At 49.0% G+C, this 15,195-nt stretch overlaps 1 protein-coding gene across 1 annotated transcript in view; it reads left to right on the top strand.

Moving 5' to 3' along the window:
• The window catches only part of PTPRN2 (protein tyrosine phosphatase receptor type N2), a 590,472-nt gene that overhangs the window by 469,981 nt on the left and 105,296 nt on the right, over nucleotides 1-15,195 (top strand). The window contains exon 13 of the mRNA XM_030483611.1: nucleotides 10,907-11,119. Within this exon, the coding sequence (XP_030339471.1) occupies nucleotides 10,907-11,119 (213 nt within the window). The remainder of the gene's footprint in view (nucleotides 1-10,906; nucleotides 11,120-15,195) is intronic.

The raw sequence follows: 15,195 nt of genomic DNA, 5'->3' as shown, positions 1-15,195 counted from the left end.
GTAAGAAAGATGTTGTTTTCAACACGTGAGGGGTCTGTTTCTTTCTTAATATGTGTATTCCTAAAGTTAAGGTAATTTGAAAAAAATGTGTATAGGAAATTAATATTTAGAAAAGACTTTCTGGTCATAGGAGTGAAGGAAATTCAATTTTGATCTTAAGATCCTAGTGGACAGAAAATCTATGGAAAATCCTCTGCAACATACTTAGATTTGTATTTAAGGAGCAAGGCTCTAAAGGATATTAGATAAAACTTCTAAACAAAACAACAAATGAGATTAAATGGTGTTGTAGCTTTATCATACATCCTTTAAAAGAATGAAAATCTATTTCATGCTATACATTGTGCATGCATTTGCAGAACGAAGTGACTAAACTTAAAATTGCAGACAGATCTGTAGTCAGAGTTGAAGGCAAAAAGGTCAGTGTGGTTTTCAGCTCCCAGTTATGAAGAACAGATCTTTAAGGAGCCCTGATGAACATTGCCGGTTCCCAGAGAAGAGGTTTGTTCTGTGCAAACTGGAAATACGTTTCAGCATCATTCTTACTGAAATTGCAAGATTCAGAATATTTTGAGTTTAGGTGTAGTTCAAATACAGCTCTTGAATTTGGATGAATGTTAACACAAATCTTCAAAATGCTGGTATTTTAGGTGTGCTAAACCCAGAGAAACTGTCTCAAAGTAATTTTTACTGTTGATCTCAAAAGTTTTCCAAGAAAAAGACATGAAACTTTCTAGAAATTCTATAATGAAATGCTGCTGATGTGAGGGGAGTTTTGTTTTCCCATGTACAAATGCATTAAATCATATGAGAAAATGTAGTTAGATCACTAAATGTAAGCTTTTCAATTGAAAATGAAGTTTTATCAAGTACGAGTAAGTTGATTCACAAACACGGGCTGTGAGTAACAATACTATGAAAACTTTAAAAACAGTTTCTAAATTTGGAACCAGTAAACTATTGAAAATTATTTATTCTGTGTGGCATCACATCCTACATTTGTAATGAATAGCATATTAAATAATCTCTGTTTATTTCTTCCCTGTGATATAACCCTCACAGATATTTGCCATCCCTTTAAAGGTTGTATTTAGCGCATGATAAAAGTAATGAAAATTGCATTAAAAAAAAGAAAATTATTTTAAATTTCAGTACAAATTTCTCAAAATTTTGCTGTTAAAAAGATACATATTTTAAATAGTAATTTGCTGTCTCTTGCTACTTGGCCAGTCAATTTCACGTTCAACCAGTTCAGCCCCTGACAGTTCTGGGAAGATGCAGTATTTGCCCAGGAAATGATAATTAATATATTTGTAAATAAGAAACACAAACTACAAAGCTAATGGAAGTATTTATCAGTTTCAGTTCATTAGAAGGATCAATATGCAAACACATGTGTCCTTTTAATGAAATCTCTTGGTGGGTTTCTTTATCTTTCAAGTTAAGTAACATAGGTTAGCGAGCAAATTACGTACGCTGGGGCTCTTACGGGGGCAGGATAATATTAGTCGAAGAAGGGTGCTATCAGGCTGACAAAGTAACAAGTTGATACTGTGCACTACATGTGTAGCTGATTAAATGTTTGGAGAAGCCAGGTTTGCATTAATTTGTGGGAACGTAAAGGATTTCCCATGAGCAGAAGCCAGGTAGGAGCGTGCAGATTACCTCTTCTGCCTGGAAACTTTATTCTCAAAAACGGGGTTGGTGTAGACAGCATCTTCCTCGCCCTGGAAGGTGAAGAGGGGGTGCGGGTTTGTGGTTGTGACCCTGTGGCACAACTACTCTGCTCTTTCTAAGCGTGGCAGAACGGCCCGGTGCGGTGGGTGGTGATGACACTTTTGGTGCTGTCCTATAGGTTTAAGTGATGTGTCTCTCCGGGGGAAGGAGGAGATGCTCTGGAGGCAAAGGCTGCCCTTATCCTTCCTTGACTTCCCGGACAGGCTGAACGAGGCGCCGGAAGGATGAATACTGTCGGGGGCGAGGGGAAGAAGGGGAAGAAGAGGGCAATGAAAGGAATATCTACACGGGGCTGCTGCCGGGTCACCGGGACAGCCGCGGGGGGCGGGGGGGGCGAGCCGCCTGCTCCCTCTGGGTCCGGGCGGGCTGCAGCGGGCCGTGCCCCCGGCGGCTGCCGGTGCGGTGGGGCTATGGGGAAGGGCCCGGCCCGGCCATCCCGTTCCAACCCCACATAGCCGTCCCCTCCGTACCGTCCCGTCGGGGCCGCCCCGTGGCTGGGTAATGGACAGGGAGGCGGAGGGATACCGTCGCGGGGGGGGCGAGGGGCAGCTCTCCCTCCCCAGTTTGCAGCTCTCTCGAGAGTTTTGTCCCGGGGGGCCGGGACTGCTGCCGCCCGAACACGGGAGGCGGGAAGGGAAAGGGGAAAGGGAAAGAAGGGGGTTGCCTCAGCCCCGTACAGAGGAGCACTGGCTCGGTCCTGCGCGCCATCCCCAGCCGTAGTGGCAACGGGAAACAATGGGGAGAGGGAAGCGGGAAGGCGTTTCATCGGGGGTGGGGGGGCCTCCCAGGGACCTGTCACCTGCACTCGGCAACCACCCCCCACCCCCCCGTTCTCGTTCCGTTCCGCCGCCGGGGCACGCCGCGGACAGATGCCTCGAGGGTGCTCCCGCAGCGTGTTTGCCGGCGGCATGGTGTAATCTGGGGAAGGCGGCGAAGATTGCGGTATCCGTCTCGTTATACGGGTCGGTGCTGCCCCGGGCACCTGCGCGGAAAAGCGTCTTTAACCGGGACGTGGGGCTGTACAGCGCCGGGCACAGCGCGGCCCGGCTCGCCCGTACCGGCAGCGCTCTCAGCAGTGGCTGCCGTGATTCATCTAACCGAGCTCCGGCACTGTCCCGTGGCTGGCTACAGCACACGGCTTCTTCCCAATTTCGTGTGTTATTGGGAGAACGAGGACGGAAGGGGAAAAGTTTGGTGCTCCTTTCACTATATGGGTTGTTCGGTTTTGGTGTTTTTACGGAGGAAAGTCTTTTCAGGAAGAAACGTTGCGGGATTCTTTGCTGTATTGTCATGCAAATGATCTTTAGGTTTTCCTTGCTGTCCTTGTTTGGTTTTATTTTTGGCTTTCCGTCATTGTATCCTCCGCTTCCATCTTGCAAGAGTGGCACCAAAAAGAAAGAAAGGGAAAAAAAGAAAAGAAAAAAAAAGGAAAAGGAAAAGAAAAAAAGGGAGGTGGGGCGCAAAAAACCCCCCAAACATCAAAATCAACGACAACAACAAAAAAAAAAAAACCAAAAAGAAAAAACCAAAAAACAAACCCGCAACCCAAAAAACCTCACACACATCCACAACAGAAACCCCAAACAGCTTTTCCAAATGAGTGACACAGCCCGTGTCCATTCATCGCCTCGCTCCGGCGAAGGGTTTCTCAGCAGCCCAGACCTCCTTAGCCAATTGCTGCCAGCAACATGTGGAGGGGAGGCATCGCTATAGCAACCGGTGGATGGGCCATGTGCGGCAGCCGGCAGGGGCTGCGAGCGGCCCGATATAAGGAGGGCAGCGCCGGGGCGCGCCGGCATCCGCCGCCCGCGCCCGCGCCCCGCGGGGGCCACCGGGCCGCCGGCTCCCCCCGCCCCGCCGGGAGGCGGCTGCGGGCTGCGAGGAGAGCTTGTGCCTGCCGCCGTCTTTGTCTCCGCTGAGGAGGGGATGGGGGGGGAGAGGGGGAAGTTTTGGCACCGAAGGAGGATTGCTAGAGCCCGCCGAGGTGCGCTGAGCCCTCCCAGGGAGGAGCCCGTCCCGCTGGCCGACTGCGGCGCCATAGCAGCAGGTAAATGCGGCGGCGGACGGGGTGGGGAAGCGCCGTCCTTCGGGGCGGCCCGGCCGGGGCCGTGTGCGCGGCGTGGGAACAGGAGCGGGATGGGGGGGCGGGATGGGGAGCAGCCGCTGCTGCCGTATTCCTCCCCTCCCCATTGGGCCGGGCCGGGTCGGGTCTCCGCGAAGCAGCGCGTGCGGCGGGAGAGGCGGAGGGAGCGAAGTACGGAAAGCCACTTCGCCTCCTCCCGGCCCCGCGGCCGCGGCTCCGAAAGCCCCGGGCGCCCCCGGCCGAGCGGTGCGCCGGGTTTTCCTGAGCGGTGCCGTGCTGGACTCGGGTCCATCGGACAGGAGAGGGGCGAACGAGAGCGGGCCCTTCCCGCTCCCCTCGGCCCGCTGCCGGCTGGGGGCCCCGGTGACGGGCCCCCCCTTCCGCGGCGAGGGCGCGGTGGCTGCCGCCGGAGCCCCATCTCCGGACCGGGGCGGCTTCGGAGCCGCGGACCCGGCCCGATCCCGCGAGCAGGGGCAGCCGCTCCGCGAGTGCGGTACCGCGAGGCGGCCGGCTTGTTGGCACTGGACTGTAAGGGCTCTTTATCTAATCCCTAAATTATGTGCCTTCAGCATCAGCATTAGATCAGCGCTGGCACTACGGCTTATGTTTCTCTTGCTTGCTGAAGATATTCGATTAAGCTTGGCTATCGCCGACCGTCGTCTTGGCTCGGGCTCTGACAATTTGTGATTTGGACAAGCTGAGTCCCTCTACTTATCTTTTTCACTCTGACTTATAAAGCCTAGGCAGAGGAGGAAACCTGCTTCCTGGTGCTCCCGTTCTGCTTTCCCCTAATTGCTTCTGAGTCCTTAGAGACGGGAATGGAAGTTTCTTCTCTGTGGTGGTGTCTCCATGCCCTCCTCTTGCTGCTACCCCAGAGCCTTGCTGCGCGGCTTCAGGCAGGACAGGCTGTGCTCCTCCATCCCAACTCGCCTACCTCCTCCACAGGCATGGATGCAGCTGTCCAGTTTCCTGAGTTGTGTGTTATCCCTACAGCATCTCAGTGATGCTGTAGGCTTTTGTGCTGTACTCTTTAACTAAACACTGACTTAAAAGAATACCCAGATCCTAAAGCAAATCTTGAAGCACTTTAAATTTCCTCTTTGCAACCTTATTCTTTCTGCACCACAAACTTCTCTGGGGTTCTTGGACATCTTGGCCTTTCAGCATCACCTTGTAGTGGGATTCAGGATAATAGCTATAATTTCTTGTAAGTCTAACCAGAAACTTCACTTCTGTTTGCCTTTAGGAAGCCAGAAGAAAATATCTACCATTGATCAAGGGATCTTTGAACTCGCTGAATTCTTGATTGTATTCAGTCATTGTTCACAGTATTAATCCTACTAAAAGGTATAGAGACGCTCCAGAGTGCTTTGTGGTGTTGAAGGTTGCGGAAAGATCATTGTACCCCTACAGATGAATAGATCTGTGGCTCTTGCAGTGACCTTTCTCAGTGATTTGAATAAGCTGCAGTTCCCAGAAATCCATCTGCCTTTTGTGTTTGTCAATTTGTCTAATCTTTCCGACCCCTAAAAGAAGCAGAAAGTACCTTCCCATCCAATTTCATCCTCCCATTAAATTGACCTCATTTCAGGTGATGAACTGATGTCTGCTGAAAGTGATCCTGGCATCAGGCGAGCTTTCAGGGAGGGGGGTGAATAGGGAGGCAGGGGATAGCAGCCCCAGAAATCTCTCACTAACTCTAAAGATAGTAGCTTAAACCACCAACAAGTAGCCCAGACTGCACGGTTCAGGAGTGCCGTGCCAAACACAAGGAACATTCTATGCACTGAGGGCAAACATCCCCAGGCCCAGCTTCCCCAGCCTAACCTGACCCGGAGCACAAAGCAGGGGAGGAGAAGCAGGAACCAAAACCGAGGGAGATGCTGCTTTCCCTTCTGTTTGCTTTCTTCTTTTATTAAAGGAAAAAAATCATATCTTATATTTCCTGGGGGCAGGTTAGGGTAGCCAGGCTCCTCCTGGTGTAAAGTGTTTGGTTTTCTAGTAACCTATCAAAACTTAACAAGCCTAATGTATCTCAACCTACCTCTCAGATAACATTACAGAGGGAAATTACTAGAAGTGATTTTAAGTTTAGATTCATTTAAGCAAGCAGACATACACCGACGTGTGTGTGTGTATATAAACATATATATCATATATATATCCATACACACCCACACACATCCCTTTCTTCATGTTTTCTGTATTAAGGAAATAATACATATATCCTTTCTGGCTTGTTTTAATGTCAGTGGCTGTGACTGTTAGCAAAGGATCCTCTTAAAAAAAAAAAACCCCAATGAACTAAAACTTATTTTAGTGAAGTTTATTTTTAAGAATAATGATTTTCTTGTAGAATTCTTTTCTTCTGCCTAGGTACTTTTTTCCTTTCCTTGAATGGCAGATTTGCAAGTACAATTTCATCTGCACAGAGGAACAATAGCTTTCAGTTGCACAAAGGATTTCTCCCACCCTGAATCCAAACCACAATGCCTCTTGCTCTGATAATAGCTTCTGAAAAGATTTTGTAATGCACAGAATTAATACATGATTATTTCCGCCTCACTTCTCTCATTTATTAGATTCTATAGTGAATTTCAAATTAAAAATAGCACCTCTTGAGTTTTTTAACGTTCTAATATTTTGAAACGAATCGTATTCAGAAGTTCCTCTTTTTGCCCATGTTTACTAAGAAACTTGCATTTTTTTATTATCGTTCAGAAACAAAACTGTGCAATATAAATGTAAAAATCAAGATGTACAAAAAAATTGCAAAAAATTATAATGTCAAGTTGTTTTAAAATGAATTGCAGTGATTTTTCCTTTGCAAGGTGGAAGAGAGGTCAGGTGAAGTAATGGCAAAGTGGGTTGTAAGTTGGGAATATCTTTTTAAATTTATGAAGCAAAACAAAACTTCAGTTAGAGTTTTGCTTCAGCAAGGGCCAGAATCAGGCCCATGTCCTAAAGGAAATAATGAAGTGTAATTCTGCTAAGGCATCCGGAAGGTGAGCTTTCGCATCACTGCATGGGGAGCTCCTCTCTGCTCTTACAAAGACTTTCTCCCACACTTGCCACATAGGTGTGAGAACTTATTTACATGAAAGCGTACATTAAATATTTACTGACATTTGCCTGGGATTTGTTTGAAATGTCGGCTGTTCTGCTGCATCATGGGATGACACCGCGGAACGGGACGCTGCTCTTTGATTAGAACAGTGATTTGTGACTCCACTGTTATGGCTGCTCTAGTTACTGACTCACTTTTGGGTGTATATAGAATGTGTTCTGTCGAGGGACTGGGAAAGCCTACATGAGATCAGATCCTAAGCATTTTTTCTTCCTTCTTAAGAAAAACCCACAAACAAAACAAAACAAAACAAAAAACAAAATAACCCCCAACCACAAAGCCCCACAGAAGTGGTGCACTTCAGGCAAACACTGTTGAGTGTATATAGTAGGTGTAATGTTGTTCTGAGACAGGGTAAATCTTTGCCTCCTAGCATTTAAGATCAGGCCTGGCTATTTCAAAGCAAGTAAAGACTGGCTGAACATCTCCAAATCCTCTGTATTTTAGAGTCACTTCCTAAGCCATCCATTTAGGAATTAGTTGTTTTCCTTCACTGGGACTCTCATACTACACAATTTTCCAATGAGACAATCATTGAGAGGAATGTCAATATATTCTATTACACAAAGTTTTAAAAATGCGTAGTTACATGTAGCTGAGTTTAATATTTAATTATGTGTAATTTATGTGGTCTATTTATTTGTTAAGCCTTGGGGTTGAGGAGGGGGAAGGTGGTTTGTTTTTCTTGTTGTGCAACAGCTATTGTTCCCCTTCCACCCCAGGAGCAGGCACCATGGCAGCCCCAGCCAGCACAGGGAGAGGTGTTCTGCTTTAAAAGACATCCGACTGTAAATGTCAAATTCATAAATATTTAAACATTTTTCTTTCAATTTCAAGTCAAGTTTGACAGGATGCCTCTAATTAACCCTGGGCTCCGTTTCAGGCTGGGGCCTTATTGCAGGGAAGAATCAGGGGTTTAGGTGAGGTGGAGAAATCTGTGCTCCTGGCTGGGGAGGGAAGGGGGTGAGAAGCAGGGGGCTGGTAACTAACTCGTCGCATTAATTTTTACCCGTTTCCTAATTCGATGTTTGGACAGACATCCGGCAGGATAAAAGGGCAGTGGGTTTCTCCAGCTGAGTAGGGGGCAGTGGGGGCTGTTTCCTGATGGGGCGCGCCTGGGGGGGGGGCGTGCCCCGCTGCCCTCCGCGGCGCCGGGGATCTCCAGCCCGGAGCCTGGGAGCGCCGCCGGTGCGAGCCCGGAGCCGGGCGGCGGGGCTTCGCCGTCGGCTTTGCTCAGCATCTTACCCGCAGACACCAGTGCAGGGTATTTCCCGGGAGCCGCGGGAGGCGGCGGGGAGGCTAGCCGGCGTGCCCCTAAGTATTAATCCCCCCCCAGAGGCAGAGAGGGGAGACCGGAGCTCTCCAGGCCCCGACGGCTTTGGAGGTAGTTCCCCCAGAAGCGGGGAGGAGGGCCGGCGGCCCCGCGGCATAGCCCCTCACCCTTCCTTATCAGCCGCTCCGACGGGGCGGGCAGCGCGGGCGGCCGCACAGGCGGCGGGCAGCGGCCGTGGCCCTTCGTCTCTTCCCTCCTTCAGAGGGGCCGCCATCCGCACGTAGGATCGGGCAGGCGTTGATGCTGGTCCCCCCAGACGTGCGGGGGTTTTGAGAGCCCTCGACGGCCTGGAGCCCATCACTAGGGACACAGCTACACTGGCTCCCCACGGAAGACGCTTACCGAGGTGTAAGCAATGCCAAACACCCCACGGAAGGTTCTTAACTCTTCCCCGCATTTTCACGTTCCCGGGTGCAGCCCTGGGGACGGGCGGGGTATCTCGGCAAAGGCATCTTTTGTTAAGGGCAGCCAGCTCCGGGGCCGGTAGCCCCGGCTCTGCGGGGAAAACTGCCGGGCGAAGTTGGAAGCAACACCTAAACCCTGTGTAACTACAGGGGGAGAAAGACCAGCGCGCTCTTTCTCTCCCCGGTGTTTACTCGGGGCATTTGACAGCACTTCGCTCCCACCATTTTCGTTGTTTCCCTCGCATAGCCCGTTCCCCGGCTGCTTGTGCGGCTCTTTCACACGGCAACCGGAGAAGGAAAATCGTTTAAATCTGTGGTTGCGAAAGCAGAGAATCAAGAGATTCAGGCGCAGTGCCCGAAACTGTCCCCGCCAGGCTCTTCCTTCCCGACAGCGGTGCCCCTGCGCGCCCCCGGGGCCAAGGCGGGGGAAGGAAGGAGTGGGGGTCGGCTCGGGCCGCCCGGGAAGTGGGGCCGGCGCGCGGGGGGTCCGGGGGTCCCGGGGAGGGGGAATGAGGACTTGTCCCTGCCTCTCTGATGGGAGGCCAAACACCGCGGCGAGGCGGATTAGCATCCCGAGGCGCAGCGCCCGGGGAGGGGGCGCCGGCACTTTGGCTGGAGCTGCCTTTTTAGATGCAGATTGCGACCTCTGGCCCCGCGGGGCCGGCGGCCTTTCACGAAGATGCTAATGGCAGAGCGCAGTAGCCCTTTACCCCCTCGGGCCTCCCGGCGGGAGCTGCGAGCGGGCGGCGGCTGCCGTCGGTGCTGCCCACTCCCCAGGTCCCTTCCCCCTGCCCGGTGCGGGCCGGACCGCGCCCCCCCGGTCCGGCCGGGGCACGTACCCGGCTGGGGCCGCGGAGAGCGGGGGGGGGGGGGGGGGGCCACGCGGGGAGGCGGCCCCCGAGCCCCCCGGGGTTGGGCGGAGGGTCTGGGGTGGGGGCAGCCCCCTTCTCCTGGTGGCTGTTGGGATTTGGAGGAGGGGCCGGTCGCGGTTTAGGGGAGGGAGGAAGGAGAGAGGCGGCGGGTCCGGCGGTGGCTGCGCGGGCGCGGAGGCGGTGGCGGGCGGCCCATGCCCGGCCTCGGCGAGCTCCGCACACGCCCCCCCGCCGCCCGGGGTTTACAAACCCGGCAATCCTCCTCCTCTGCCGGGCGCATCCAGGCAAGCAAATCCGGGAGCCTTCCTGAACCTGCATTTCCATTAACTCAGCCTCAGCCCCGGCTAATCCGCAGCACTGAAGGCAAGGAGGCTAATTAATGACAAGCTTTTACAGTCAAGACCAGCGATAATTGCTTTGGTGGCCTTTATGATTACAAGATAAAAATGGACCGGGCCTGACATAAGAGCCACTGTGTACACTGCAAGACAGGAGGAAATTAAGAGCTGGCTAGCTGAATACGGAGCAGAAAATTACTAATAGAGGAGAGATAATGAATAGGCCGGCTAGGCATTCATGGGGAAAAATCCATTTTGTTACCACGCGAAATTAGGTGGTGGAAAGGAGTTTGCTAATTGTTCTCATCTTGTAGCAACCAGGACTGAGGCAGGGGCGTGCTTTTCAATTCATTTCCCTGGTAATTGTGAAAGGGGGAATGCAGGCCAAATGAGTCTTGCTGCAATTTGCGCGCCTGGTCTTTTCATTTTCATGTTGCGTTTTTAATTGTTGCTAATATAGCTTATAATGAAGCTAATGAGGGGAAATTATTGTACAACTTTTTAGCACATGGAGACAAGTGAAATGCATAAGAAGGATTCTCTCCTATTCCTGCAAAAAAAAAAAAATAGTAATCTGGAGGAGTTTGGAACTATCGGGCTTTTTTTTTAATCCTTCTACAACAGACAAAAGGAAGGACTGCCACCTACTTTCTTTTTCTCTCTCTGTCGCTTCGTGTTTTATTTTACACTCAAAGAAAAATAAAAGGGATTATCCCTCGCTGCCCCCCGGCAGCTCCTGGCCCTGGATGAGGGGGCGCGGAGCTGCGGGGCGCGCCGCGGTGCTTGCGCGCAACCAGCGCGCCCGCCTCCGCCTTTCGGTAGTTAAATGCAAGCCGCGGGGCGGGGAGGGGATGGGATGGAGTGGAGCATGTCCGCACTGCTGTCCCTGTCCCTCCGTTTGCTTCCATCCTTGGCTCAAAGTTAGCGCTGCCCGGTGTTTTCCTCCGACGGGGGCTCCGCGCTCCTCCGCGACCGCGCAACTCAGGCGCTGCCTCTCTCTCCTCCCCTGCAGAAAAACAACGTCCCGCCGCTCCCGCAGCGCAGGGAAGAGGCAGAGTCCGCCAAATTCCTTCTTCTCACGCTCCTCTCCCTCGCCTGCATCGCCGGGGTCCTGGCGGCCTCGGGGATCGCCTACTGCCTCCGGCACCGCGCCCACCGCCGGCTGAAGGAGAAACTCTCGGCCCTCGGGGGCGACGCCGGCTCTGACGCCACCGCTGCTTACCAGGTAACGACCGAGCTCTTCTCTTCCTCCTCCTCCTCCTCTTCCTCCCCTCCTCCGGCCCTGCGCCCCCGGGGCGCCCGGCAGAGCCCGGGGGGACCCTTCTCCACTGGGAGCCGAGGGGGTGGGTTTGTTCCCTATACTGCTTCCCCCGCCCCACTCCAGTCGTATTCCCGCGGATTCACTGTAGCAGCTTTTTACTGCTGGGTATTAATCTTGACTATTCTGGAGGTTGCTGTAAATTCGTGCCTAATTAGAAGCATTAAAAAAAAAAAAAGCGCCATTGAAATTCTCTGAAAAAATAACATTAATATCCATAATCTGTCACCCCTGCCACTATTAATAACAAAAAATCTTTAACATTTATGAGGAATGGATTGCATGGTTATCTGAAGATGTCTCTCTTTTTGAGTAATCGACTTCTTCAGGGTCTGATATGAAAAGAGCCTTTGACCCGATCTGTTGCCACCTTCTGCCATTATTCAGATAAATGAAATCTAATGCTGATAGATGGGGAGGTAAACCAGGACTGGTTGTGGGAGAACAATGGTAGCAGATGTGTACCCAGTAATACGGGAGCACTGCTCTCAGATTTCCTGAAATAAATCAGAAACCTCAGGCTTTCTCTTTCAGTTACAAAAGTATTGGGTGGAGAGACACTCTGCATCTTCCCAAAGTTTGTTTTAGATCATGGCACTTATTTCTCGGTGTATTGCTGGTGTGGTAATGCATGTGTTATGGTCACAAACCACAGAGCCCTAGTCTGCTATCCCAAAGTATTTGGAGTGTGACCAGCAATAAGAATTCAAGAATGTGTAAACATTGTTGCTGTAGTGTCCGTGTGTGCTGTGCACCCTTAGGGTCCCGCTAATGGCACTCTACTGTCAAGTTTTATTTTACCTTCTTGTCCTGCTTAGGATCAGACATTGTGGCCTTGTTGTATTCTGGAGCTGAGGTAGATTCAAACTGGCAGCTGGGAGTTATATGGGAATAAACTCATATTTCCTCGCAAAGTTTGGGTCTCCGTGTACCTCTTGCATGTTAAAGATGTGATGTATTAAGTACATCTCCACAGGCTGGGTCGAGGGAGATTTTAGTACAGAATTATAAATATGAATGTTTTTGTAACAATTAGTATCCTCATGGATAGCTTTGGTCTTCAGTTTAAATGGAATGTTTACTTTAAAAAAATCCAAAATCTTTAAATTACTTCACATCTTTAAATTTGCTGACTTACAAACGAGAGAGAGAGCATTTCCAGTGGAAAAAAGGAGTGTCCTGCAGGATGAAGTGTGAACAAACCAGCAGTTTGTCAGATCAGTTTTGTTGGCCAAAGAGACTATGGTCATAAATATTTTTGTTTGGTTTCAATAGGGAACTTGTTGTTGGCATATTTAAACCACAGAAGAGATAGGTAGTCTTCTTCTTCTGTTAAATGTGAATAGAAGAATTCTTAATTTAAAAAAAAAAAAAAGCCCTCCAGGTTCCAAAATCACACTTGAAACTGAATTTGTGATAATTAACAGGACAATCTTCCTACTGACAGCTCTAATTAATAGTATCTGTAATTAAAATCGTGCCCTTCCAACAGGAAAATTGTTTGAATTTCTTGGAGTGACCTTTTTTGCCATTTCTCCTGGGAGTATAGTGGTTGATATTGATTTTATAATGAGCTCTGGTTTGTTTAATAAGAATCTGTAATCCAGACACTAAATGAAATGTGTGCTTCATTTCTTCTTCCCAGATTTATATACATTTTAAAATCTTCTTAGTTAGATCTGAGAGTGGCATTTTCTGTTTAAAACAACAACAGTGCTTTGAGGATGCTGCTCAATTTTTCAATAGCGAGACTGTATTAATATTCTTTGTTTCTGACCTTTGGGCCCAGTCCTGACCACCTGACTTTTTAAACATTTCCATTGGTTTTTCAGGGTAACTGTAGTCATGAGTGGGAGGAAAAATGTTTTTTCTTAACTACAAAGGTTTCTAAGGGCTTGGCTCTCCTCCCGTGGAAATAAATGGGAATTTTGCCATTTGTTTCAGTGGCAGCAGTAGGAGGCCCCAGTATAGGCAGACAAAATACTCAGGCAGTTTTGATGCTGCTAAGTAGCATTTTATCAAAATGAATCACTGAGCCTCATTCTGTGTATAATAAACTATTCATGTGGATTTGAAGAGAAGTAGGATTGAGCCCTATTCGCATCATCAAAATCGCCTTATGTTGAGCTGTGTTAAATGTAATGGATATCTGGTATGATGCATGTTTTGGATAACATCAATTAGGTCTCAGAAAAGCATCAATTATCTTTTTCCTTATCTTCTCTGGTACTCATAGGGGAATAATGTAACCCGTATTAATATAGGGGAAGAAAAAAGCAGATAGCTTTCAAAATTGTACCTACTTTGTTCTCTTCTGCTAAATGTTTCCCAAGTATGTACTCGGTTAACTCAGTGTATTTTAAAAATATGAAACATTTCAGCAGCTGCTGCCACTAGACTTTAAAGCATGATACTCCAGTATGTTGCTGCTTACAGCTTAAGTGACAATTCACATATTTTTTTTCTTATTTGAAGGGGGAGAAATTGGTGGGTATGAAAGGGCCTGGTGGCCCAATGTGATTCAGAGGGAACACTGAAATATTACTTCAATTCACATGCTTCTCAAAATGTCAGTGGTTTGTATCTTCACATAAACAAGACTGACCTAAATTTTCAACATTTAGCAGAAGCATTTTTCATCCTAACCCAGTTCAGCCAGGAGAGTTCATTCAGGGTTTTACTCCTTCCTTAGTCACCCTGAGAACTTTGAGGAGTTTTTTCCCACAGCTGTTTTTCTTTTTTCTTTCCCTCCCATCTTTCCCCTCCCCCCTTCTTGTCTGTGCAGTGAAATACCAGCTTGAGAAGGGGAAAACAGACACATCGTATAGTCAGGGAAATAGCAGGTTGGCTGCTAAGTCTCCCCCTGCACCTGAGGTGTAGCGCCTGTCATGCAACGTCACTCTCCCTTGGGCACTCACCTGCTAGTGTGAGCAGCTCTTGTGTGAGCATGCTTACCTACTAACATGAGTATTTCTTGTGTAAGCGCATGTAGAAGTGACTAGTCTCAGACAGGACAACCAATACCATTTAAAACTTGCAAGCAGGCAAACAAAATCTCTGCAGTGCCCTTGATGAGCTGTCAAATGTCCCGATACTGCTTGAAGAGGTACCTGGTTCTTCAGGTGCCTGGTAAGGCAAGCAGCTGGCCTTCAGCGTGTTCCCGTGAGCTCTGGGAGACTAAACCTTGTGGAAAGACTAAGTACTACTAAGAAGGGTAGATGCACGATTGCAACTTCATTGATCTTTGAATCACTAAACAACAAAATTGTAGGATGGTTTAATTAGTAGCTAAGGAGCTTTTCAAAATTCATGGAAACAGTGTATCTCATAAAACATTGCATGTGCATAAACCGCATTTTATACATAAAGGCAGACAATTTTTGTGTACCTTACAAACACGTCTCCCGTCCTTTCAAATCACACGTGTAATGATTAGATAAGTCAGTGTTAGCATTCACAGATGACTAAAAAGAGGTTCTTGCTGCCTCTGCATTGCCCCTGCGCATGCGTGCACCTGCACCCGTGTTTTTAATTGTTGCTCATGTTGCTTTGATCTTCTTTGAAAAGCAAGTTTAGCATTCTGCAAGCCCACTCGCTGGTCCAGGAGATTAGGGCAGAAGCGTTCTAGGAATTTTCAGCAGGCACTCTTTGATTTATTTCACAACACTGAGCAGATTTTCTTCATGCACTTTGAAGCATTTAGAACGTAACCCAGAGAGAAATGGGCATTCAGACATTCGGGAGGCGGGCTGCAAACAGGGCCACTAAGTGCACATCTTACTTGTCACTGGTCCCATTAGCAAGCAATTTATTAATGTAATGAGTGTATGTTAGTGGCTGCTACTATTTAGGGATGCTCTGTTTGATTCAGGGTGATGTATTTGTGAGTCCAGCTGAACCCTGGCATTTGACCCCCATGTGGGGAACGCTAGGTTGTGCGAGATGTTAAATCATCAGCATATTTTATACTTTGAGCTGCAGAA

Source organism: Strigops habroptila, chromosome 1, assembly GCF_004027225.2.
Source record: "Strigops habroptila isolate Jane chromosome 1, bStrHab1.2.pri, whole genome shotgun sequence".
In the NCBI taxonomy this organism is placed as follows: Eukaryota; Metazoa; Chordata; class Aves; order Psittaciformes; family Psittacidae; genus Strigops; species Strigops habroptila.
Note: the sequence above shows the minus strand (reverse complement) of the source record. Positions and strands in the feature narration are given on the sequence as shown.